Below are 25,636 nucleotides of genomic sequence, written 5' to 3'. Positions count from 1 at the left end.
AGAAGAGGGCCATGTGTGCAAGGGCGCGATGTTTAGAATTAAAGATATTTTGACCTTTGGTGAGTGTTTTAGTCCATTCTCGCTCGATTAAATTTGTTCATTCCACAATCTCGAGCGAACTACACGACACCTTTTTGACAGACTAATTTGTTTGGGGCCGGGGATTCCCCCTGTATAGTGCACACGTCGCGGAGCTGTTAAAGTCCTCGATATAAGTCTAGTACGGGCTCTCGCAAGGTCCAAAATGGGCATTCCTCGGCGAATGGGCCAGAGAAGGCCAAAGTATTTGCGGGCGTCCAATCGCTTTTAGTGGGAAATGTCGATGGTGATATTTGAAGTTATTAAGTCGGTGTTGGGGGCCGCGAGGCCGGGCGCGGGCAGAGAAGAAAAGCAAGAGGTCAACGGGTGATCGCGAGCAGTATGCTGGTTTTGTTGAGCACTTTCCGTCTACGGAGTATGTTTGCTGCCCAGCTGTTGGTTGCTTTATATGTAAGTTTTTCGGAAGACTTTGTTTCTTTCTGTTTTTCCTTGTTTTCCTTCCTCTTCTTCTCTTGCTCTCTGCATTAGTCTAGTTTCTAATAAATTGAGATCGAGCTCGGCCTTGATAACATTCTTAATAATACACCGAACAATAAATAAACGGGACTAGGCATCTCGTGTTGCCCGATAGACATTTTGCAGTAAGTCCACACTACGATTAAGGAACCATGTTTGGGTGTCAGTACTTTTGCAGGAACGCCTGTCCTTAAAAGGCATTGTCGATTTTGCAGCAGTTGTTCGTGCTCTTGTCTATAATAACCATGCCGATAATCGGGGCCTTTGATGGCAAAACAAGGTAAACAGACCAGAATATGTTTATACAATAGAGAAAATTATTATGCGAGAGTAGAACGCTTAGATAAGCTACTTGAAGTAGTAATTTACGAAAATATGTAGCGCAGACTGTCTGTCATCATGGTCTCATTTCAAGCCCGTCGCGGAGAGCATTTTGGGGCTGCACTTTTACCGGGGGCGGACTGACTCCAGCCACCAAGGTACTTCACCTGAATTTCAGCTGCGGCCATACGAGAGTTTTACATTTGTGAGCCCGTAAAGTGAGCGGGTAGGAGGCGACGCCGAGCTGGTTGCAGGGGAATTCCGCCTTCAAAATACAGGGCCTCTAGCGCTGCTCGCGTCCCGGAGGAGTGCCCGCCAGCATTTCGTTGCGCCCGCAGCGGCCTGCACAGCGCCAGATTATCGGACGCGAATGGAGCGCTCGGTCCACCTGAAACGCAGGGTTTAGAACTATAGTTTGAGCACTGAACCTTGGACGAACAGGGAGGGATCTTTGGGACCAATTAGCATCTCGTATTGGTGCATTAAATGGGGACAAACGACATGTGAAGTACACAGCGGGGCTCAGAAAGTCACATGTAGGTACGGGGTAAATTCGAGTATCAGCCTTATCTGGTGGAAATCCGGATTCGTTCAAGGGTAGAGGTGTGATGCCAGGCAATGCATTTGGCTTCCACTCCATTGCTTCGAAGCAGGTCACCGACTCAAATATCTTGTCTGTGCAAATCGAGTAGTGGAACAAGGGCCCTCAATCATTATTACTATTTCTTTCCGCGATTTTTCGAGCTTTCCCTACTATGGGTTCGACGTGCTGGGAATGCGGCAAATACTTCCCTTCGGGACCAGTCGCGCTGGGGCAGCACTGCCAAAGCACCAGCCACACCGAATGCCGCCGCTGCTACGAGACGTTTAACAATGCGCAAGACCGCATTGACCACGAGGCGGATCAGCATGCATACTGCGAGGATTGCGATCGCGAATTCCAAAGTCCTAATAATGCCCGCCAGGTACGACCATGTTATTTAACCAGTCCTGTCCATAGCCCTTCGCAGGCCCGCAAGAAGAATCGAACTTTGTGTCTAACTCGGCCTTCGTTATCGAATGTAGCATTTGAACTCCAGAACCCACCGCGGCTATTCGATCCAATGCCCTTTGTGTGGCAAGGCATATACCACCGCAACCGGCATAGTCTACCACCTCGAATCTGGTAGTTGCCCCAACGCGCAGAACCTCTCGCGAGACGAAGTTTTTCGGCTCGTCCGCAGCCGTGACCCACAAGGCGTCATCTCAAAAAAGCTAATCGGTTGGACGGGCGATGTCGAGTACGAGGCCACGCATCATACCTGGAATGGATACGGCTACGAGTGTTACCTCTGCCACCGTGTTTTCCATCAAATTCACAGCCTAAGCCAGCATCTGAACTCTCCCGCCCGTAAGTCGCCCGTTATATTGTATTTATTATGTCTTTGGCCTTTTTTTTGCTTTTTACATTTCAATTTAGTCGGCGGCAATGAAAATGGTACTGATCGACGCGGGAGTTGTGGATTTTAGACCAGCAAGCCTACTACCACTGTCCGAACTTGACCTGCCGTCGCGACTTCAGAACCCTGGCATCCCTCGTCAACCACCTGGAAAGCGAGTCTTGCGGCTACATACGATTCGAGAGTGTGCAAGATAGAGTACCCAAGATGATGCATGGTGGAAGGCTGATCGGGTATTGATTTTTTTTTTTTTTTTTTTTGCTTTAGTTAATACGTACCAGGTAGGTGCCTAGGCACGACCTTTTTTGCACGACCTTTTCAATGGTTGGTCAGTTGGGGGCATGCAATCCTATCGACAGTATCCTTCAAAACTGAACTTGGGGCCAAAAAGCAAATACGTTATCGTAGGGGCGTGAGTGCGTTGGCAGGGCTATTACTGGTAATTGGCTGGTAAGATTTTGACGATGTTTCAAACGTCGAACCAAAAAGAAGAAAAAAATACAAACGCTTGTCACCTCTGAGCAAGTGATTCTGGTGCATCGCCAGCATCTGCCAATCCTTTCGTAGATAGCACCCAAAAACAGAAGAGGCCAAACCTCAACTAATGCAAACTCCTGAGACTTTGGCTGGTGTCTTGCAATGCTATGGTTTCCTGGTGCTGCGCGACCGAGGATGTACGAAACAAGATATCGTACCTTGGCACCTTAGACTCGAACTACCCCCTCATCAACCCTGAACCAACCCAAAGTTTCCGGGGTGGGAGAGAACATGAGCTACGAAGTAACAAAATGTCAGCTATGTAGGTCGGTGCAAATGCCGAGGAGCTTGTGACAGCGATAACGAGAGGAACGCAGGTTGTAGTAGCACAGTTTCCAAATTGTTCCCCACAAAATAGTGCAGGGGGGAGGGGGGCTGTGGAGCAATCCATGTGCTATGGGTACCGCTCTGCATAAACGACAGGTACCGAACTTTTGGGGAAGCCCGTAACGACCCGCTCATGTGCGGATGTACCATTTCGCGGCAAGGCGGCTAGCAAAATCAACCGACCCCAAGATTCCCCAATTGCGCCCTCGCCAACTGCCCTCCCCAACTCCCAACTGCCCCCTCCCCAACTGCCCCCTCACTCCCCCTTCCCCTTCCCCAGCTTCTCCAATGTAGTGGAGTAAACTACAGAGTCCACATGTCTTTCTAGATAGTGGGTACCTTGTCTTCCCCGCTTGTGCGCGACGTACTTTCCCTTGCTTGCTCCCGTTGATGTCGCCTGGAAAACGCTGGCGCCTCTAGAATAACGACACATACCCGTTATAGCGCAATATTTTGAGACTAAAGCCATCGACACCTCAACGCTTGCGCGCTTTGTTGCGACCCTTCGGGCTCTTTTACGCAATATCACAATTCGACTCGTACTTTTGGCATTTGGCTTCAGCACAAGGTGACGCAAAAACACCCCCAGACAAGAATCGCAGCTCTGCTTCCAGTCTAGAGGTCGGCGCTGGCCCACTTGGCCTTCTGGACAAGCAACATCGTTGCGTCGGTATGGCGGCTATTTAATTGCCAAAGTCCCCAGAAAACAAACCATGGTTTCGTTTGTCCAAACCTAGGTATTGTCACGGCCAGGGTAAGCATAGCACGGAAGCTAGTCTATTGGCGCCTATCGACGAAGATTCTACTCTGAGGAGAGGAAAGGAAACAAACAAAGTTCTGAGCTTGACGCGACGTCGATAAAGGTATCACCCTGGTGGGTCGTTGGTCCAGGGTCAGGGTTAGGGTCTGGTGATCTCATGGTCCAAATGTCACAGGTATGCTTGCTAACCAATGTTTGCAACAAGTTCACAGGCAAGACAGGGCCAAATCCCATTAGCGATGCGACCGACGATCGCCATGAGGGCGTGACCAATACATACCTCCCTTACCTCCTTCAGGCCGAACCCTCGATCGAAGTGGCCAAGCGCTGCCCGAACGCCTCCCTTCCTCCCATGCGACCATCACCACGAACCTAAACCTAACGGGTAATACCGTACTGTTGAAGCGGTTTACAGCTACAATAAGACCGCCGTGCCCGTGGACCAGCAATGAGAACTTGGATAGAAAACCACGCTCATCAAAGACTAGCTCGGACAACGGACCATGCCCATTTGCGGAAACACGCAGAGGTCAAATTGGCACAAGAGAATTCACGAAATTGATCATACAGTTTTCCACTGCGCTTTAAACGCCTTCTTCCATCACCCCCGGACCAGTTCCAAGCTGTACTCCAGATCTTCACGCGTCGAAATGGAGCTGTGCCAGCGCCCTTGTCGCAACCATCCCCACACTTCAACACGGTTTTGACCTATACCTTCTAGGTCTCCCCTGTTAGCTTCCCGGAACTGCTGCACATTAATTGGAACAGCATGTCAACCACATCACTCGAATGTCCAAATTGAACACATGACATTTGTGGACAGCAACCGCAAAAACACATCCCAGGGGCACCCGAAGAATATGACGCCGCCTTCCTTCACTTCGATGCAGCCTCATTAGCGCCAAGCTCCGATCGACATCCTTCACTCGTCGCTCTGCACGCCGAATACAATGCAAGCTTTTCGATTGCTTTCGATTGAAAGGCTGTAACCGTGTACTATTCGATATTATTACCGCTTTTGCCGACAAAAACTCGTGCAAGACGGAAATACTGGGCTCACATATAGCCTTCCACAAACCGACAGCTGCGCGTGCGCGATCCTCCGGCGACTTTGCATGTAAATTTGTACCAACGTAATACTTAATCAGCTCTAATAGTTATGGCGTGCCTTGAAATTGCGGGTAAAGTCTAGGTCACGATTTCCATTGCCCGCATGTCTTGAATCCTCTGATGAGCGCTGCAACGCGAGGGACCTACTATTCCGCCGCCCTTGGTCTGGAGTATGTAGCACACACCGAGGATAGCGCCGTGGCTTTCTGCGGGAACCAGCGTGGAGTTTGATTTTCGTCTCACTTATATGTATCCATTAATCATGCAGCTATATAGCTGGCCCTGCGCTCGTCATATTTCGTAGCTGTTTTTGAGCCCAAACATGGTTGCCGCCAAAAGCTTTGTCCAACATGTTTCACAACCTCGAGAAACACCAAGTATGAGTACATAAGTACTGCGTTTACCTTTATATTACGCGGTGTCCTCCCCCAAATACCGTAGCCTCTGAGGTTAACAGACAGGCTTTCAGCCATCGTCGCCACTGCAGACGTAAGCGCTTCCACATTGGTGCTAAATAGGCACCTCCCGCCGTCCTTATATTGCCACATTGTCGGAGGTAATTATGCGGGTTGCGTGCAGCAAGGTTAGTACTGGTCCCACGCGGATATCCTACAGTGGCAGCTTTAATGTGCACCCCAACGAGAGGTCCAAAATACCGTGCTTTTGAAGAAGAAGATCAAGTAGTAGGGTCGGTCCGGCACTTTCCGTCACCAACTTTGCCTACTCCTTTGGTCCATGACCTAGGGAGACCACGATCACTCGTGGAGGGAGATGCTCCCCAACCGCCTTGCAGCCTTGATGGTATGGGGCCATTGGGGCGACGGCGGCAGCGGCAGCGGCGTCTAACTGCCTAGATCATCCACCTTAACAGTGCACAATTTAGAACAGTAATTTGTAACTTTAAAACCAAGCCTTCCCTTTCAACACAAATCCATCCACGCGGACCCGCCTTACATTCGCTGGAACCTGGAAACACTTTCCGCCGTCCGACCAACAAGTGAAACAAAAACGCGAACTCAATGGCCTCGTGCTCAAGGATTCTGAAAGTTGGTTTCGCATTTTGGGTTAGAAGGAGACCATGGTCGACAAAAGTATACCGGAATAACCACCAGTGCGGAGGAAGCATGTCCGAAGCATACTATGCAGCATTACCTTAGTTAAACCAAATATAGCCATTTTTATTATTATTACATAGGCAGGTACCTACCTATTATCATGAAGATGGCTCTACGCAAATTCAGAATTTCACTCTTTTCGAAAGAAACTTATAATGTGAAAAGGCTCGGACTGTTTAGCAGTCACCTTCCGGTAGCCAGCAGTCACTTTGGACCATCCAATAAATCGAAAAAAATACGTTTTGGAACTTTTCCCCACCCAAAACCCCCAAAATCTGTGCCGTCCTGTGGTGAGCCTGCGCATGACGAAATGCCCAGCTTGGCCACGGACTGTAAATAATTTGCGACCGCTTTTTCATGTTCAATCGGATCAAGTTACGTGATACTCCTCACTTTGATCACTATGTGCTTTTGGTCGCTAGCGTTTTTGTTAATTCATACGTTGTCTGGCTTGGGCCGACAACTCCTCCACAAGGGCAGGTACCTACCTACCTACCCATGCAGACGGCCGTTGTGCGAACTAGGTAGTGGAGTAAAGTGACGGCTGCCTAGCCCGATGTGACTGCTAAATATGCCCTCTTTAACTGCGCCGTGAGACTGCCCGGAATACGAGGGGAGGCACGTCGCAGCAGGTATCTTGTGTCCAGCAGGAGCTTCCAAAACACAAAGGTAGGATGATCCCATTGCTGGGCGGCTCCCTTGTTCATGCAACTTTATGTACCTGGTATAGCTTACCTTGGCAAGCTTGGGTACCTTCATTTTTTGTAGCATATTTCGACCGAAGGGCTGCTGGAGTGGGACATTCTAGGAATCGTCGGGCGTCGTTATAATGCTTTCGCTTGTTTTTTTTTTTTTTTTTTTTTTTTTGCTCTCTCCTTCTTCCCTTCCTTTCTTCCAGTCTCGACAGGGAAGGCAAGGAGGAATGCAAGCAAAAGTTGTAAGCCCGCACACCTTTCGTATTGTTTTTTGAAGAGCAAACAATCATTAGTCATTACCAAATCTTTGAGAACGTTTAACTTATACCAACCATAGTCGGAGAATTGCATATCCCGCCACAACCTTGAAGCCCTGCCCCCTTTGCAAATGCCCCGGCACAAATTCCATCTTGTCGTATCGGTTGCCAAAGCTCTGCACGCAAATCATCGCCGAGCATATCCACGACTCCGAGGAGCCCAGAGGGCTGAACGGGGCTACCTACTGTCATGATGTTTGCCTTTGCTGTCAGTAAGTTAACCAGGAGCACGTCATTAGTACGTCAGAACGGAAGATTGTCTTTTTCACAACTCACACATTCAGTCTACGCAGAGTTCGCCTGAAAAGTGTTTGAACCCCAGGGGCCCCTGCAGGGCCACGACCCCATGCTGCTGAGAGTAGCCGGTAATACAAGCTACCTTCATCCGAGGTACCAAAGCTTCAGAACCGCTTTTTGACATTTACCTTTAATGGGACCTGAGAGCCGGATGACGGCGGAGGAGTGGATTTACCACAACACCGGCGGCCGAACAAAAAAAGCTCAAGGCTGAGGGCGAAGCCCTTTCTCAGAGCCGGATGACCGTGGAGGGGACGAAAGCGATGCCTGATTCTGAGGAGCTTTTTGTGAAGCAGCAACCGGCTCCTGCCACGGGTTTCAGCCCTCCAGCTTCCGCCGCGGGTGGCTTTCCCCCCGATGATCCTGTCCAGAAAGCAATGCGGGTTCGAAGAGCTTGTTGTGGAGGAGCGGCGCAAAATGTCCGATGTGGAAACTTTCGCAACCATGTCCTCTGCCAGATCAAATTCTCCACGTTTTCAGGCTTTTCGTTTTCGAAAAGGTTTTTGGGTTTACACCCAGTTCAATCAGTTCTTGGTATTCTTCCCTTCCCTGCCTACCCAATCTGGGTCAAAAGGACTGTTCTCTCCTTTTCATACTTTCTTCTGCTGTTTCTCAAGATCACGGTAGACTTCATTCTTGTCAAAGGCGAGAGTATCCTTGACTTTGTTATGTTTTCAAGGGAGCAATATCTTCAACCTCCGCCACGGGCGGGCTCCCAACTCTGGAAACCGGGGTGACACCAACGAAGGCGAGGAGGGGAAAGGACCGGGAGATTGGTCCACCACCCGCAGCCACGCCGCCTGAGGCCACTGAGATCCTGGCCGTTGAGTTGGGCGAGCTTCACTTCTTTGTTCCCCGTCTGGGACGATGCTTTTGAAAACTTTGGCCTGCTTTTGGGGTTTTCTTGCTCGCCGAAGGAATTCCGGGAAACGCAGCCTGCAAGGCTGAATGGTTGGCTATGGACCGCACGGCTTGGGCATAGCGTTTATCACGATGGTCACATGCATTTACACTATCAATGAAAAAATGAAGTTTGTTTTGCCTTTTGACAATCTTGACATGCGCGTGAAGCTCGCCTTTCACGCCTAGCCTTCCAGCATCGCTGCAGGGTCACTTGTATATTCGAGGATCTCCTAGAACATTCGGGGCCTTTGTATGCTTGTCTTGTAGTCTGCAGTGGTTGCCTGAGACAACCGTTGTATTTAGTGACCATGGCCGCCGCCTTATTCTCTCAAAAAATAACTTTTCAGTACCATGGAGCATTCCGCGAAACACTAATGGTCTATTTTGGTTGTTTCTAGTCATTTATTTAGGAGGAGACACTGGAGTACTGCAAGACCAAAGATTCTTAGCAAGGCTCACAGCTTCCTTTTCACGATTGACTAACTTGCGTACGTTATGTTCGCTGTCGAAGTCGGTCGTTATCATCTTCTCCACCGCCGCACTGAAGTTGATGAGGTGGAGATACACAGTGCTGCTCTCTTCCTGTATTTGATGTCCAAATACACAAAAAAGAGAGAAAAAATTAAGAGCCCCTCGATCTGGTGTCCAAGAAGGTGGAGCACTGGCTATATAATGTTCGGCCCACTGCAGGCGCCTTTTTAAATTGAAGCCAATTTCGTAGTCGACACTCGTTCGATTTAGCATTAGCCACTCAATTACAACGCCTCTCAGCCGCCAAAAGCTCATGCCGCTGCCTAACCCGGCCCTTGCGGAGGTGTAGCTATTGCCTGGAGCGCAACAATGCTCTTGATTCGGTGGATGCGGCAAAGTTACCGCACCGTTCAATGCAACGGTCCAAAAACCAAGATCGGTCTGCCTGCATTGGTACCCAATACCCCAGTTTACCACCACACAATTGTTTACCTTCCATTTGCCCCTGCGCAATCTGAGGTCCTCCGCGGTGATTCTTTTTTATATTATGGTTGAATACATCGTTACGAGTTACGACGGGGTTTGGTGGCAAATATAATGTACTCGTTTGAAATGTCGATACCCGTAACGGAAGAAATTTCTTAGTAAGGTAACAATATTCTCTTATGTTTACAAGTTATTAAAGCACATTTTTGACCTAGATGTTGAAAGAATCTCCTGCAGAATATTCATTCTACGTCGAAACGGCCGGCAAACATTAGCTAACTTTGCTCGCGTTCCATTCGCTTGGCAGTGAAAATGACCGAGAACTAGATCCTAATAAGAGGGCGGTGCCAATTACCAGCAAAAGTGCCAACTGCCTCGGCCTATACCATGGTCGTCATCCCCGCGGCAAGCTCATATCGCGGACCGACAAGGAATCCATCGCGCGCAAAGAGGCCTACGCGCTATATAACCAGGAAATTGACGAGGTTTACTAAAAGGTGCTCTAGGTGGCCGCAGGTTCCTTGGTAACAGGCAAAAACTGTGTTCGCCGGTGGCTTTCAAATTTGAACGATGTTTCTCTCTGCCGCACGGTGGAAACCAGGGCGATACCTTGTTATTCGTAAATCTTCTGGAAATAGATTAGTTTTGTAAAAACAATCAACATACTCATCCATACCATCGGGGTTCTAATGCTTAAACATATTTATTTCTCGCCCGGTTAATCGCCCTTGACGTCGGGATTTCTCCACGCTGGGCGCATCCCGCGTGTTCTTCCCACCAAGTCCACCACCCTGAATGCCAACAAAGTAAAGGACCACCCGGAAGGTTTCAGGCAAGCTATGCAGCTGGCCTGCAAACTTTGGGTTTCAATATAGACCTCTTGTGCAAGTTTCTCGCCCTAGTACCGGGCGGGCTCCAAGCAGGACGCCCTTGGGCTGTGTAATATCCAGATTCGGCAGAGGAAGGATTCGACTCAAAATTGCGGAGTGTCGGATGAAAGAAAGCTAATCTGGGATTTGGTGTTAGTAAAGGAACACGGCAGTGCACCGTACGCCTCTGTTCTTACCACATCCAAGTCAGGCACTTGATAGTGAAAAATCTTTAAAGTTATATTACCAGCCGTATCACCAAAGCGCCATACCTTTGCAACAGGGACGAGGCTCTTATTTGTGTGGCTGCAGGACGTCACGTATCAGTGGATTGCACGTGCTGAAAGAGACGTCCTCGAACTGGGTGTGCGATGGGTTTCAGCCTGGAGTGGCGGTAGGCGGCCGAGAGGGACTCTGATTGTAGTTGTCCTTGGCCTGCGGCGGTTTGGTGCGCTGTTTATGTCCTTAGAAAAGAAAGATGCTTGCGACCGAAGTTCTCCTCCGAGATGATCTCGGGGATTTGCACGCCAAAAAGGCTCTAAAGGCACAGAAGGGCATATCATTATATTCATTCAGCAGATCGTGGGGCGGGCTGGAATCCGACTTCATCTTGCGAATTCGGGCCCCAATTGTAAAAGTATAAATATGCACGATACGCTGACGCGAAAGACTCTTGGGGGTTGAGTGGACCGATGCTGCGACCCAGGCACTATTAACTGGGAGTCAGTTATATATTGCTTTTACGTCTCTTTTTTTTCGGAAACACCCTCAAGACCAAATTTATTAAAAGTACCGAATTCTATATCCTGCTCTCGGAACAACTTTAACAAGCTTATAAAACCACCAGGAAACTGTTTTTAAACTGTTTTGAGCTTTTATCTCTAGTTCAAACTGTCTGCCCAACTGCGACAGCACCGTCTCCGCCTCCGTCCCCGTCGCCATCCGGTATTTATAACCAGGTGTTCGTCGCCCAACACCAAAGAAACGCTATCCCACACATCCCCAGCGCCTTGGCTAGGTAAAAACTGGACGTGGATGACAACGTCTTCGCCCTTTTCCAGGGCATATTAAACGTTACTGTGGCAAGACAGTACATACCAAACCAAGGACATTCTTGCCTTGCTTTAGAATATAAACGAGTGCCTGGCCAGCCAGCGCCGACAGCCGACTCCCTAGCCTAGTGAGGATAAACCAGCGACGGACGCGGCCGCCAACTGCTCTAAGCTTACAGCATTATTAACGGCGGAGGCGCCGATATCAGACCTAAAACCGTGGGGCGTATCGTCGGAGGGATCCGAATTGGTTTTGTAGTTTTGGTTATCACATCCCTCGTTCAAGTGGTATGCAACCGGGGACTGGACATAAGCTGGAATCCGTACAAGGCATAAGCAAGGACGCTAGCTTGCTTGTTTTCAGTGGATATTGTCTTGACGGAAGACGGACGACCGGTTGCGGCCAGCTTTGCTTTTGAGTGATTAGATGAGGTTTGGGCTTTTGTTTGGCGGTTTATCTGGAAGGTGATTCGGAGCTGAAAAGCGTTGAGCCATATCCTCTTGCGTCAGCTTGGAAGAGTGGTTTGACCTTTGTAGGTTTGCCGCGAGAGTGCGCCGCACATGGCACCACGACGGCTCTCGGCGCCGGATGGTATTCGAGACGAACCGCGGCACCGCAAAAAAGCTGCCGTGTTGCAGGGGGATGCCGCGGTGCCGTCTTTGACCATCGTCCTCACCCATGCGTGGATAGCATAGTTATCTTATATTATCGAACGCAAAGCTGAAATGGACTCCTGGCGATATTGCGAAGTACGACAAGGAGGGAAACGCTCCTCGTTCAGCATTTGCCTTGTGGCGTCCAAGATGCCAAGTGGCCATTCCAGCCTCATTGCCTCGATGGGAGGATAAATATTTTGAGAGGGGAGTTATTTCCGACCTCTGGAGGCAATCCGGCTTACGCGATCCCCGCCTTTCTAGGGTGGAATTTTGGATCTTTTCAGGTTGCGGCCGGCGGATGCCTTTTTCTTCAACAGCAGCCTCAGCAGCAACAACAATAGCAGCGGCCGTCAGGGGGCGAGGGCAGCAGCACGAAGAAGCTACACGGTGTGCCGAGTCGCAAACCTCGAAAGGACTACGACACTTTGGTCTAAACTGCTAATATTAATGCTTTCCGGCATCCCTGCTGGGGTAGTTACATCCCCCTCTCCCAGAGTTGCTGGCGCAGACTTGAAAAGGGCTAGGCTCGGTCGATTGCTATGCCTAAACGACCGGATCGCCCGGGAATGGAAACGCAATTTTCATCCACTTGGCCCTCGGTATATTATTTAAACCAACTACTATGAAATGGTCGGTGGCAAAACAAAACAGCCCCGAGGTTGCGGGCGCCGGGCATAACTTTGGTTGCTGCAATGATCTAGGTCTTGTGAGAACTTCTTCACACAACTTAACAAGGTTTGGCCATGTTGACTTTTGTGGCCCACAATGATAAAGATGACGACCATGCTCGCCAAAACAATCCAAGCCAAATATTATTCCCTGCCACAAAGGGAGCTATAACGACAGTTGGATCATCTGGGATCTCCGTGGCGAGGGATTTGGATATTTAGACGAAGCCGTCTACGGCCGCATCCGGCACTACCTGTGGCCCGACCACCACCCGCCGCCTTTCGCCTCGTGCCCGTGATTATGCGCGCCTGGAGTTGTTCCTTTATAGCGGTCTCTGGAGTTCCTACGTAAGCAATTTGCTTGGATTGGTCGGATATTATCACAACTAAAGCTAGGTAAATATGTACGGCAACATGGCAAGTTGCTGCTGCACCAGGAGATGGTATTTCGAAATGCCTTTCAAACTGACTGCCTCACCGGTAAATTCCGGTCCCGAGGTGAGAGTCCTGGCTTGGATGACGCGAACGTGCTTAATATCTGCCGCAGCGTGGGCTGTGTACAGGCTAATTAATAACTGAAACAGGTCGATATTCGGGTCCTTGAGCCGTGAGTAAGGGTAATCCCCAATGGTGCCAGGCGTAAAGTTAGCATAGACTTTTTTTCTGCAGCGGCAGCAATTTTCAAGAGGCTAGGAGTAAGCTTCTTGTCCATGGCTTTTTTTGCGTCGCAGGCAACGCTGGAGCTGAAGTTGGGGATGCCACTGTTAATATTTCGACTTTCCACAGCTGCAGCCTTTTTAAAAACGTTGATTCGTTGTTGGCAGCCCAAAGATTGACGCCGAGTTTACAATCCATAATGTTAGGGCGCGCGAGCCGTAGGCACTGTTCTGGGTCGCAGGAAACCTGCCGTAAATAACATCGTTTTCGGTGACATTAAACAATCTTGTTGCTCGGCGTAAATCCTTGTTTGCGTATCTGAGCTCTCCTCCGGGATCTGCAGGACAGACTGATTCAATCGCAAGGGGCTGCTGTGCCTTATTGGTGGACTTGCAATTCTCGATACTGCTGGACTTGACCAACAGCCCGCGCAGCGGTGACATGGCATCGCCGAAAATCCGGTTGCGCCAAAGGTGTTGCAGGTTATATTTACCCAGGCACTAACCACTTACGGGAGCTCTCATTTTAACGGTGTTTCTTTTTAGTGCAACATCAGGTGCTGGTTGTGATTGTCGACTCACTTACAGCTTCGGTTCCCGAGCCGACTTCCACAAAGAATATGGCGAACAGAGAGGGTCTGCGACCGGAGATCAAACAAGGCTTGTCCCCGGCTCCACATAATCTTGTAGCGCCAGTAGCAATCCGATCATTGGCTTTGTTTTTACGACTACGACTTTTGGGGCGATAAATTACTCAAGTATTCAACCCAGTGTGAGCCAATCGCTCTTCTTGACAGACACGTCAACAAGGTCTCGGCGGAATGCATAGCAAATCTGTAATGCTTAATGCCAGTTCGGTATTCCAATTATTTCAGGGTTGGTTCCTTATAACCCTATAGTAGCGACAAAATAACCTATTCCGGTATATCGCAATTGAAAAACTATTGAGTGTTGGGAACGTTTTCTTGTTTACGAGGCGCGATGCGCGATGCGGCGCATGATTTGAATTCCCTTGAATTGTGGCGTCTTTATCCCGTCGGGATACAAGGATCATGTCGATGAACGGTGATCAAGTGAGGAGCTGCTTTACGCGAGGTAATTGGCAGTCTCATGGGGTTGGGTGGTGTCATGTGTCATATCACTGCTGTAATGTATTTGTTTTGTTGCCGTTTCCAGCGGCAAGGATGGCTTTTCCTAAGGATGGTCGGTCACCCTGTTATTGTGGATAATTAGCTTTCTGCCCCGCCCCCCCCCCCTCCCTTACTAAATTACCGGCAAATTATAAGGCGATTCGAAGTTGACCGGACCAATAAACTATATAATCTCAACAGATCAATCGCCGCGAAAGACGAATCATAGAGCTGAACTAATACAACACATTGCACGATAATAATGAACAGGCAGGCAGGCTAGCATGCTGACTTGATTCAGGTCAAGGTGAAACGCTGGTTATCTTTCGGTCACTCCGACTAGGCCTCCATATCCTTCCTCTGCGTCCCGGGCTGGGAACTCCTTGGAACCTCTAGCAGGGTTTCCGACAATCTGAACCGCGACTTCTCTCCTATGGCTTTAGCTTCTGTATTGCTGCTTCCCAACACTGATAGGTCTCGGGTTGGGCCTCACAAGAGTGTCGACTGCCTCCAGGATTTTCATTTGTCGTCAATCTGGTTTAACAAAAGTAGGTCTTCAATTCGGGGGCCGGGCCAAGGCACACATTGAGAGGCTCTCGACGCTCGAGCGTGCGGTCAGTGCTGGTGCTGTCTTCCCGTGTGCAGAGAACGGTTGTGTCGCCGGGCCCAGCGCAAAGGTTGGCGGGCAACGCGAGGGCGCCGGTCGCGAAGACGGAGAGGAATATAATGGCAGACCGCATTTTCAGTGTTGAAATTGTATAGTTGAATGCAAAAAGGTTTAAAAGCTGCCGAGCGAAGTGGAATAGAAGTTCGAATAAAGTGTATGGAGCGAACAGTTGCACGAGTGAGGATCAAATGTGTGGATAACTGAGGCGAGGCCGGGCCTTGATATGGATTCTGCGGCAAACGTTATTCATCCCTACCTAGCATGCATGACTCGACGTACTGACGCCGCCCTGTTTTGGCTACTACTTTATAACATTAACTCCTGGGAAATAGCCTGGGTATGGTGGCAACGGCGTTTGCCAATGGGCATACACTTGTTTTTTTCTCGCCAATACACGTGTGAACCGCTGTCTCTAGATCAGCCCGAACCAAAATGCTATACCAGTTAATTCCAAGTCAAGTATTACAGGGTGAGATTTGACGTATTGGGAATTAATGCCACCAGATAAATTCGGCCCATTCGTGCAAGTCCCCCGTACAGCTGATTGCTTTCGAGCGCCCGTTTCTTTCGCGGCCATCCTGTTGCACCGGTACATGTTGATCCACATCGTCATCAGTCATCATTTCCCCTCGCATGTGGGATGTGTTACAGCCGTATCCCAGCCACCTGAAGAATAAAGTTCAAACGGCGGAGTGACTAACCTTGTGTGAGACCGGCAATGCAACCCCGTACATAGTATTTGGACTTCGGTCAATGTGTTCAACCGTTGGTTACGAGCTTGAATTTCCTTATGGTCCTGACGTATATATAATATGGAATAAGATATGCTGTAGTTATGTCACAATCATGGAACTTTGGATCCTTACCGAATGGGCCACGTTACAGTGACTTTGGTTTTATCTTCAGTATAAAATACCTGACAATTGCGACGCCACAAATGGTGTCGGTACATGGGTTACTATTTGGGAGGCACGTGATAAGCACAAACCGAAGGCCCCCGTCAATCCCTTTTGCAAAACTAGAACTAGACTAGTCTCAGGGCTCATCACTGAAGCCCGTAGCTCCGCAATTGAGCCCGTGCCTCAATTGCGGCTGTGTATTGTACCTGTGGGTCCAAACACAGATCGCTTCGGTTAAAAACGCGCGCTATCTTTTCGACCAATGTGACTGGTAAGGTACATGGAGCGCGCGGGCCACCTTTACAGAGCAAGGGTGGGCTAGTCTGAGCAGTGAGACTAACATTTCGTCGCTTTTGGCCGTTCGACAGCGGATTTGCACATTGTTCGCCCTGTGCGCGCACCGTACAGGCAAAAAGCTATACAGTTAGGTTATTATACATTATATATATACAAGTAAAAACTTGGATAGAAAGTCGAATTTAAATTTTGAATGTATAAGCCGAGTACTTTTATATAATTGAACTTTTGGGCTTTTTTACAATATTAATTTCGAGCTTTTCACATTTATATTTAATTATTATATTAGTTTCTTATTTAATTCATGCACAAATTTTGCTTAATCTTTTATTAATAAAACAACCATTTTTGGGGTTTCTCTTTTGGCAAAACCAATTTTATATAAGCGTCTGCTTCTTTCTAAAACCTAACAATTGAAGTTTTGTTTTTAATATTGCCCAAATTGGTAAATATATAAACCCGTTTCGGTTGTAACCTTTACTATTTTATATATTTATTTTACCTATTTAGTTTTTTGACACGTTATATTATAAAATATTAACATTAACGTATATCTTTATATGTATATATGTTACCTCTAACGCGCAAAAATGGTAAAACTTTATCCAAACCTAAAAAAATAATTAAATATTCAAAATTCGAGTATTTCAACAAGTTTTGGAAATTATTAACAAACTTAACCAATTTTTATTCCAAAATCAACCAATTCGCATATTAAAAATAAAGATTAAATCGTTGTGAGAAATTTGGGTAATTGCTATATCCAGCGTACAGACCGTATATTTTTACGATTTTTATTTAATTTATTATAAAGGAGTGAACTATTTATTTAATAATTAAACAGGTGACAGTTCAACCACGAACGGCGAAAAACGACACAGTGGCCTGAGACCTGATCCAGCGCGATTTTGGTCGGACCCACAGGATATAAGCAACTTTATTTCGACATCCTTTACGTTAAACGGTACAACAACTCGCGCGGGTATAATCGACGAAAGGCGCTTGCCAACCGCGGCCCCGGGGACACACGCAGGCGGCGACGGTGGCGAAGCGGCCAAGAGTAGGTATGTTTGCCGAAAAGGTGATATCAGCCTAGGACCGCGCGCCAGGTGCTTATTACGACGTATTCGATATACCAACAGCGCCTTTTATCGTACAACATCCAATACAAGTACGCCGGCCAGACCGTCGTTACCGTCAACTCGGAAAAGTCCCGTAGCAAACGATAGCACAATAGGCAAAGGACGCCAAGGTTAACACGGCGGCCGCCATCGCCGCTTTCAAAACTGCCGACGCGGAGGAAAAGGCCGACGACGACGACAACAAGCAGCGAAAAACGGACGACGAAACCCCGCCGGACCGCCAGGCGGTGCAAACTCCAGCTGCCACACAGGACCCGGACGCGACGCCGCCCAAGGAGGCCAACCCCACGAGGCGGGAAAAATCCAAAAAAAAAGAAAAACCGGCGGATTTCGGTCGCACCATAAACGAGGACGGCCTCAATATGGGCACCCACAAAACCGCCATGTCCACAGCGATCGACGCCCGCACCTACCCGCTGATGTTCGACCCGACCTGCGCGCTGCGCGACCCCCTGGTGGCCATATCCGGGACCGCCATCATCAACGCGGGCGCGGCGACCACCAAAAACTCCCTCAACCCGGCAAAGGTGGCCATGCTGAAGCAGCAAGCACTGAGGAACAAGGGCTACCTAGATCCCAAGCTCGGCCAGTCTCACGTCGGCGACATAACCACGCTCTCCCCCATGGACGGGGGACTCAACTACCTGTTCAGGATGGCAGAGGACCCGCACCTTAGGCCGTATACGGACGGGGCGCAATTGGCGCTGTAGGGCGGCATCAATTTACATCTGCAATGCAATCATGACATCCAACTCCAAAAGGGCTGGAACTACAACAATAACCTTGGTTGAGAACCTTGGAGCACCAGAAAATTGAGCGGCAGCGTTGGGAACACGCCAGCGCAAACTGAAGGTACCCTTGTACCGATTGTGGTGGCCACACTGTCGCAGTCGAGGGCTGATTAGTGAGGCGACATTATCCACAGATCCGGACACAAGTCTACTGTACCTGGAAGTTTACAAGGCGAGCTTTCCCATTGGGTGCATACAGGGCCATAAGTGGGACGCCTGGGCATCTAGGGTTCGAAACAAACGGCCGGTCAAAGCATGACTGCGTCCATAACAAACAGAGGCAGATGATGACGATGGTTGGAATAGGCCGATAGTCTGCGTTAGCAATCACAACATGGACACACTGCCCTCCAAAATCCCGTGTCTTTACATCGTGTGCCTTTTGACAGAACAACGCCGTCGTCTCCGGGAGCACTGGACCGGAATCAACAGCTCATCCTGACCACGGAGCGAACTTGGCCGCACGTGTGGGGTTCCCGGACCGCTATTCGGCGAGAGACATGGAGAGCAAGACCTTGGTGATAGAGTCCCCCTGTTATTAACGAAGAGTGGTCAAGCCCACGGTGTGGAACAGGTCGTTCATTGCCTGCTGCTTTTTCTAAGGAAGCTCCCCCTGGAACGAGGGCCCGCCTCCATCCCGAACTTGGGGCTTGATGGGTGTGTCTGAGATACTTTCGGCATGGGAAAGGACAGCAGGACCCTGTAAAAAATGAGTCATTTTATTGTTTCGAAAGCTGAATGCGGCCGGCCAGCATATGTTGTCATCGAAATCCCGAAAAAGCAGAGGTGCTGCTTGCAGAACTAGAAGTGGAGGTGCTTTTGTTGCTTTCCGAGTCTGATATTTTGTCATCTTTCGTCCTGTCGCCGAATCCGCAATCGGAGGAGCAGTCGGCAATGGTGACGTTGAAAAACGCGTTACGCGCCCGTGGTGGTTTCCAAGCTTGCAAGGCCTTTTGGATCGGCGAGATAGCTTTGTCGAAGGAATGTTGAGTGGGGCTAGGTACAGCAGAAGCAGAGTATTTGGAGATGGGTCCGAACAGCAAATATGTACGGGTTTGAAACGTGGAAGCCATGTTTCTGTCGATTCTGGCACAGCAGGTCTGTATCCTGCCAGGGGCCTCGGGGCCATTGTTGACTGCTCGAGGTAAAGGCTAGATATGCTGTGGCCAGGGATGGGGTGGTTGACGAGTGGGAGCATCAGTGATTGGACGGTGTGAGTGACGGAAAAATACAAGTATCAACTGACCTATCCAAACTAAACAAAGATATTAGCATGCTGGCATGAGTGAATACCATGGGCTGCATCAACTGTTGTCTTGTACATGGTGTGCACGCCGCACTGCTCAATTTTATACTTGAAGTGCCTGCATTAGTTCCGGTCCATGACCCATAAGATGCATCAAAGCTTCGCGCCTGAGTCTCTTCCGGTCTAGGGAAACCGTTTGCCGGAAAGACATGTAGGATCCAGCCACGGTTATAAACTTATGGTAGCAACGGGGATCTCGGAGGCCTTGATAGCCTTTTAAAAGACGACCATGTGTGGGACCGTTGTATTACGATCAAGGTATCGGGTAACCTGTTCTTATGGTAAAGTACAGTGGGTTGAAGCAACTGAGCGCCTGATTGGGTAACGTTGCGTACCCCCTGTTCGGCACCCCCCCCTGTTCGGCACCCTGAAAATCTAACAACGAAATGCCTACTTTTATAAACTGATTTAAATATAAAATTATCAACGGACAAAAATACAATCGTTTTCACGCTTCTCCGGTTCATTAACCTCTTCTTCATCAGCTAAAGGCTCCAAATTTTCTATATCATTTTCCTGCAATCCAATAATGTTCTGTTTGTTAACCAAAAGCTCGTTTGGATCCGGAACCACCCTCCTCCTTTTAACCGGCCGTATTGCCTCCAGTTGTGCTTCCAATAAGCTGATTTTTTGCTGGGCGCTAGCCAAAAGGGTATCTTTGGCTTCGAAGCTTTTTTGGACTTTTGCAAATAAAAGACGTGAAGTAGCGTTGGTTTTGTTGGATTGGGAAAGTTTTTGCAGTTGAAGTCGGATATCTCGGGTCGTTTTAGGGGTTTTCCAAATAAGTAAAGACGGGTCGTTAATTTTTTGGGCTGGGCTTTCCGGTGTTTTATCCCTTTGCAAACCGTTGTTTTTATCTTTTATAACGTTGGCGTTGCTATTTTCTAACAAAAAAGGGCTTAAAAGTGGTTTAACCAAGTTTACCGGCCATAACCCCGTTGTACGCCAACCAGATTGAATGGTTTTTGCTATAAATGCTTTTAATCTGGCTTTTCGATAACAAAGTAGGAAATTTCGTTTTCCAATAACTGTTGAACAGCAAAATTGGCTAACAAATCCAAGTTGACGTCGATAAGCTTCTTTTAACGGCCCAAAAACCGATAGATCCAATGGTTGAAGAACGTGTGACGAATGAGGGGGTAAATATAGGAGTTGAATATTATTTTGCAAGCAAAGAAGCATAAATTCGTCCGTTATATGTGATCCATGGCCATCCAAAACTAATAACCGCTTTTCAGGGGTTAAAGGTTGGGTATACGGAATAAACACCTTTTTTAACCATTCGATAGCCGTTTGGTTATTTGTCCACCCGTTTTCGGTTGCATGAAATTGCCAATTATCGAAAGGGCTTAAATCCGTGGGAAGCCATTGTTGTTGTACGTTTTTTCCCTTAAATATAACGAGGGGAGGGAGGGCAACGCCCGTAGCCGATATACATTCGATTATAGTCGTCCAACCACGCGTTCCGGGCTCTTTTCGTTGCAACGGCCGGATCCCGTTAAGCCCTAATACTAGGCCATTAGATCCTTTGCCTTCCATTATACCGGTTTCGTCCATATTCCAACGGTTTTCCGGTTTAATAGCGTTAATAACCGGGTTCGTAATATAAAGCCACCAAGATTTAATTACCTCCGTAGTAGCGCCATTAACCCGGGCGTTATCTATTCGACGGGGCCTTTGGGTTTTAAGGATTGGATAACGAGCCAAAAAACGAGTTATCCAACGTTTTCCAAGGCCTTTTGTCTCTCCGGCGGCTTGAAGAATTCGTTCGGCAAAAAAGCGTAATTCTTGATGCGTTGGCGGAAGCCCTAAAGCTGTTTGGGTAAGTACCCAATCAGCCAAATGCTTTTCCTGTTCCGTGGAAAGCCTTTGAAAAGGGCTTTGTGCTTTTTTATAAGGTTGAAAACCTTTAAGTCGACTTTGAAGTGTAGACCTAGGTATTCCCCATTTTCGGGAGGTTTTTGCAATTGGATTGCCATTATTGACGTCGTTAATTGCAGATATAAGCTGTTTTTCAGTATATTGCTTCATTGGAAAATGGAGAATTAAAATCAGAAAAAAGTAAATCCAAAAGTGACAGATTCATCGAGATATTTATAATAGAAGTTGGAGGATAAAAATAAAAGTGTTGTTATTTTTGGGTGCCGAACAGGGGGGGTGCCGAACAGGGGGTACGCAACGTTAATTCCTGGCAATTCTGGAGGTGGTTGAGGGGTTCCCAAGTGTTTTCTTCGTGTCCATAGTTTTCCCATTTAACAAGGTACTCTGTTTTGCCGTGGTTTCGTCTGTGGTCGAGTATTCGTTCAACGTCGTAGGTTTGTTCTGCGTCGATCTCGATCGTTTCTTGTGTGCTGGTGCCGTGTGGTGCCGGCTCCAGTAGTGATACGTGAAATGTGGGGTAAATTTTCATGGTGTCTGGTAATGACAGTCTGTAGTTGGTGTCGCTGATTTTCTTGCTGATTTTAAAAGGTCCAAACTTCTTAAAATCGAGTTTGCTGTTAGGTCGTTGTGTTTTGATGTTGCGTCGAATGAGATAGACGCTATCTCCCTCCTTAAAGGATGGTCCCTTCATCCGATGCTGGTTGGCGTATTTCATCATTCTCTCTCGTACGAACTCTAGTTCCTGCTGGAGTTCTTTGTGTAGCTGTCGTAGCTCGCTCGCTTGTTTGTCGGCTCGCGGTGCCGTAGTTGTAGTTTTTGGTTCTCCGTACGCTGTAGGGTTGAATCCATAGTTGGCGTAGAACGGGGTTATCTTGGTACTTTCGTTCTCTGAGCTGTTATAGGCGAATTGTGCTGTGGGTAACAACCGTACCCAATTGTCTTGTTTGTGGTTCACATAATATCTTAGATATTGTTCCAGTGTTTGGTTGGCTCGTTCTGTTTGTCCGTCCGTCTGTGGGTGGAATGCTGTGGATAGCTTGTGGTTTGTTCCTAGCTATTCCATCAGGGATTTCCAAAATCTTAATGTGAAAAGCTTGTCTCTGTCTGTAATAATGTTTTCTGGAAGTCCGTAATTGCTGACAATCACTCGTAGGAATGTGTAGGCGATTTCTTCGGCGTTGCTGCTTTCTTTATATGGTAGGAAATAGGCGTATTTGGTAAGCTTGTCCACTATAACCAGTATGCTGTCGTATTTGGTCTTAGTGAGTGGTTCTTCCGAAGGAGGTAACTTGACGATAAAGTCCATTGTAATGGTCTGCCATGCCTTGCTGGGGGCTGGTAAGGGTTGTAGGAGTCCGTAAGGCCTATGTCTTGCGGACTTGCTTTTGGCACAAAGTTCGCAATCCTTGATAGCTTCTCGTACTTCTTGTCGCGTTCCTCGGAAGTTATGGTGTTGCTTTAGCCGTTTCCATGTCTTGGAAATTCCTTGGTGTCCGTGAGCTTTGCTTTCGTGGATCTTCCGTATCTCTTCTGGTGTGGTTACCGTATTTGTTGTTATAAGGCTCCGGTGTGCTGGTAAAAGGTTTCCGTTTCCGTCTGTGGTGAGAATAACCCGTGTTTCCTCTGGTACTGTGTTCTCGTAATCTGGTCTTCGGCTAAGGGCGTCGGCCCTGCCGTTTTCCGTCCCTTTTCGGTAGATGATCCTGAAATGGAATTCTGACAGGAATTCTAACCATCTGATTTGCCGTTTGTTCAACACTTTACTGGTGGTGAAATGGGTCAGGTTCTTGTGGTCCGTGTAAACTAACACTTTGTGTTTAGTTCCGGATAATTGTGGTTTCCATTCTTCAAATGCTCGAATGATGGCCATAAGCTCTTTGTCGTAAATCTGGTAGTTAAATTCTGGTCCATATAGTTTTTGTGAGAAGAAGGCGCAAGGATGCAACCGTCCTTCTTCGTCTCGCTGACTAAGTTGTCCTCCGATCGCATAGTCCGATGCGTCGGTCTCGACTTCGAAAGGTTTCGTTGGGTCTGGTATTTTAAAAATTGGTTCTCTGGCTACTGCGTCTCGTAGCTGTTCAAAGGCCTGTTGTGTCTGTTCCGTCCACTGGAATTCTAGGTCTTTTTTGGTCATATTGGTCAATGGGGTGGCAATCGCGCCGTATCCCTTGATGAACCTTCTGTAAAAGTTTACGAATCCGAGGAATGCCCGAACGTCTTTTACGTTCTGTGGTTGAGGCCATTCCTTTACTGCTTGGATTTTCGATTTCTCCATCCTAATTTCTCCAGGAGCGATAGTGTATCCTAGGAAATTGACTTGCTTGCTGTGAAAGAGACATTTCTCGGGCTCAACCAAGAGTTTAGCGTCTTGTAGCTTTTGTAGGACGGTGTAAACGTGTTGCTTGTATTCTTCCAACGTCTTGGAAAAGACAAGGATATCGTCCAGGTAGACAACGACGAAAATGTCTAGGCATTCCCGGAGAACGTGGTTGATTATAGTTTGGAAGGTTGCTGGGGCGTTGGTAAGACCGAAGGGCATTACTAGGTACTCATAATATCCTCGTCGGGTACAAAACGCTGTTTTCCACTCTTCGCCTTCCTTCATGCGGATCAAGTTGTATGCTCCTTTAAAGTCTAGTGTTGTAAACCACTGTGCTTAATAGAGCATATCTCGGAATTCTCCTATTAGTGGGAGTGGGTAGCAATTCTTTATGGTAATGTCGTTTAATTGTCTGTAATCCACGCATAGTCGTAATTTTCCGTTCTTCTTTGGTACGAAGAGGATTGGGTATCCTGCTGGTGATATTAATGGTCTGATATAACCTTTCTTGAGGTTTTCTGCGAGGTACTCGTCTAATGCCTCCATTTGTGTCGGGTTCAAACCGTATATCTTGTGGAACTTGGGCTATGTTCCTTCTTTCAATAGTATCTCGTGGTCGAACGGACTATGCTCGGGTAGTCCTGTTTCGAGTTCGGGGCTGAATAGTCGTTCATACATCCGGTATTCGGCCGGGATGTTGTCGATCAATGTGGTAAGGTTCGATCGTTCTTCGCTCATAGATAGTCGCGATCCTTCCGATGTTGGCTCCAGGCGTGGCTCGCTTTTCCTCAATAGCGCCATAATTTTTTGTTGATTTCGCTCCTGTGCCCTACGCTCGTTGCGTGAAGTCCGTTTCTCGGATTTTCCTTCAGAGGCTAACGGCTCTTCCCATTGGACTTGGCCGGTTGTCCAATCTATCCGGGGGTTGCTCCTTCTGAGCCAGGGGATTCCTAATATCACGTCTTTGTCCCCTATCTCCGTAATATCTAAGGTGATTTGTTCCTTTCGTCCATAGCTCTCCATCCAGAGGTGTACGGTCTCTGTTTCGATGGTGCCGTTCCCGTATAAAACTGCCTCTCCTTCCACGGTCTGCAACTGGTATGGTTCCTTCTTTTGCTGCCAAGGTATCCGTCGTTTCGCTACGACCCTTGGTGAAATATAATTGCCTTATGCTCCACTGTCGAGGAGTGCTCGTATAGGTCTGCCATCGAGTCGTATGTCGAGAAATATATGTTCATGTGCTGCTATGGTGTCTTATGTAGCGTTCAGGGTTCTTTGTTTCGTTCCTGTTGTCGCCGTTCGGTGCCCTGTGCCGTCTGGCTGTCTTAGTTTTTTGACTTGCTGGACTCGCGTCGTGGGTCCTTGTTTTTCTTATCCCTGGGTGTGTGGCTACTTCTTGTTTCGACTAGGTCAAGTGGGTGCTTCGCTGGCACGGGTGTCTTGCGTGCGTTCGTGGTTATCTCGTTATCTCGTACGTTGGGGTTCCACACAATTCTGGTCATTGGTGCAGGTCCTGGTTGCCGTGATTTCTGTTCGTGCCAGGCCTGTGCTTTGGCTAGCATATGTACTCTGCATACGCTTCGGGTGCACTCATACCATGGGAACTGTTTCTGGTTGCAACACGCCATGGGGTAGTTGTCGTTAGGCGTGAAAATTGCGGCTGGCTCAGTGTTGAGTCTTATCTTAATTTCCCAATTTGGTAGGTCGGTTGTGGTATATACTTGGGGGCTGTTCGTTGTGGGCCCCCTTAAAGAGGGGGTTACAAAACCTTAATTTTCGAAAAAACCGTGGGCCAGCAAATTTGTTAGCAGATCGCTAACAAAGTAGCTCATGAAAGTTCGATTCACGTTCGTAAACACTACACCCACGAAAAAGGTTAGAATTTGCAGATAAATTGAAGCCGTGAATTGCGCTGTAGATATCTATTTCTGGAGTTTTGGCTCAATCGCCCTTTTCCGGTCGCTCAAG

General features: G+C 48.1%; 7 protein-coding genes across 7 annotated transcripts; 3 read left to right on the top strand and 4 right to left on the bottom strand.

Moving 5' to 3' along the window:
• Window positions 1-244: 244 nt before the first annotated feature.
• Window positions 245-2,385, top strand: MGG_15393 (uncharacterized protein; the record flags this gene model as incomplete). Its single annotated transcript, XM_003721461.1, has 8 exons — window positions 245-282; window positions 347-489; window positions 671-680; window positions 937-1,034; window positions 1,318-1,412; window positions 1,569-1,841; window positions 1,942-2,266; window positions 2,336-2,385. The coding sequence occupies 8 exons, from the start codon at window positions 245-247 to the stop codon at window positions 2,383-2,385; spliced, it is 1,032 nt and encodes a 343-aa protein (XP_003721509.1).
• A 5,071-nt stretch (window positions 2,386-7,456) lies between these two features.
• MGG_09581 (uncharacterized protein) lies at window positions 7,457-7,919 on the bottom strand (the record flags this gene model as incomplete). Its single annotated transcript, XM_003721460.1, has 2 exons — window positions 7,457-7,555; window positions 7,614-7,919. The coding sequence occupies 2 exons, from the start codon at window positions 7,917-7,919 to the stop codon at window positions 7,457-7,459; spliced, it is 405 nt and encodes a 134-aa protein (XP_003721508.1).
• Window positions 7,920-9,444: 1,525 nt separating this feature from the next.
• Window positions 9,445-9,827, top strand: MGG_18094 (uncharacterized protein; the record flags this gene model as incomplete). The annotated part of the gene is made up of 2 exons (XM_003721459.1): window positions 9,445-9,491; window positions 9,641-9,827. The coding sequence occupies 2 exons, from the start codon at window positions 9,445-9,447 to the stop codon at window positions 9,825-9,827; spliced, it is 234 nt and encodes a 77-aa protein (XP_003721507.1).
• A 1,547-nt stretch (window positions 9,828-11,374) lies between these two features.
• MGG_15392 (uncharacterized protein) lies at window positions 11,375-13,679 on the bottom strand (the record flags this gene model as incomplete). The annotated part of the gene is made up of 6 exons (XM_003721458.1): window positions 11,375-11,568; window positions 11,784-11,954; window positions 12,154-12,326; window positions 12,834-12,923; window positions 12,988-13,234; window positions 13,385-13,679. 6 exons carry the CDS (start codon window positions 13,677-13,679, stop codon window positions 11,375-11,377), a joined length of 1,170 nt encoding a protein of 389 aa, XP_003721506.1.
• Window positions 13,680-15,494: 1,815 nt separating this feature from the next.
• On the bottom strand, window positions 15,495-16,574 carry MGG_18093 (uncharacterized protein; the record flags this gene model as incomplete). The annotated part of the gene is made up of 5 exons (XM_003721457.1): window positions 15,495-15,610; window positions 15,734-15,776; window positions 16,273-16,347; window positions 16,471-16,485; window positions 16,572-16,574. 5 exons carry the CDS (start codon window positions 16,572-16,574, stop codon window positions 15,495-15,497), a joined length of 252 nt encoding a protein of 83 aa, XP_003721505.1.
• Window positions 16,575-17,294: 720 nt separating this feature from the next.
• On the top strand, window positions 17,295-18,080 carry MGG_09582 (uncharacterized protein; the record flags this gene model as incomplete). The annotated part of the gene is made up of 2 exons (XM_003721456.1): window positions 17,295-17,309; window positions 17,466-18,080. 2 exons carry the CDS (start codon window positions 17,295-17,297, stop codon window positions 18,078-18,080), a joined length of 630 nt encoding a protein of 209 aa, XP_003721504.1.
• Window positions 18,081-18,922: 842 nt separating this feature from the next.
• MGG_09583 (uncharacterized protein) lies at window positions 18,923-19,234 on the bottom strand (the record flags this gene model as incomplete). Its single annotated transcript, XM_003721455.1, has 1 exon — window positions 18,923-19,234. One exon carries the CDS (start codon window positions 19,232-19,234, stop codon window positions 18,923-18,925), a length of 312 nt encoding a protein of 103 aa, XP_003721503.1.
• Window positions 19,235-25,636: the final 6,402 nt, after the last annotated feature.

Source organism: Pyricularia oryzae, chromosome 7 (genome assembly GCF_000002495.2).
Source record: "Pyricularia oryzae 70-15 chromosome 7, whole genome shotgun sequence".
NCBI lineage: Eukaryota > Fungi > Ascomycota > Sordariomycetes > Magnaporthales > Pyriculariaceae > Pyricularia > Pyricularia oryzae.
Note: the sequence above shows the minus strand (reverse complement) of the source record. Positions and strands in the feature narration are given on the sequence as shown.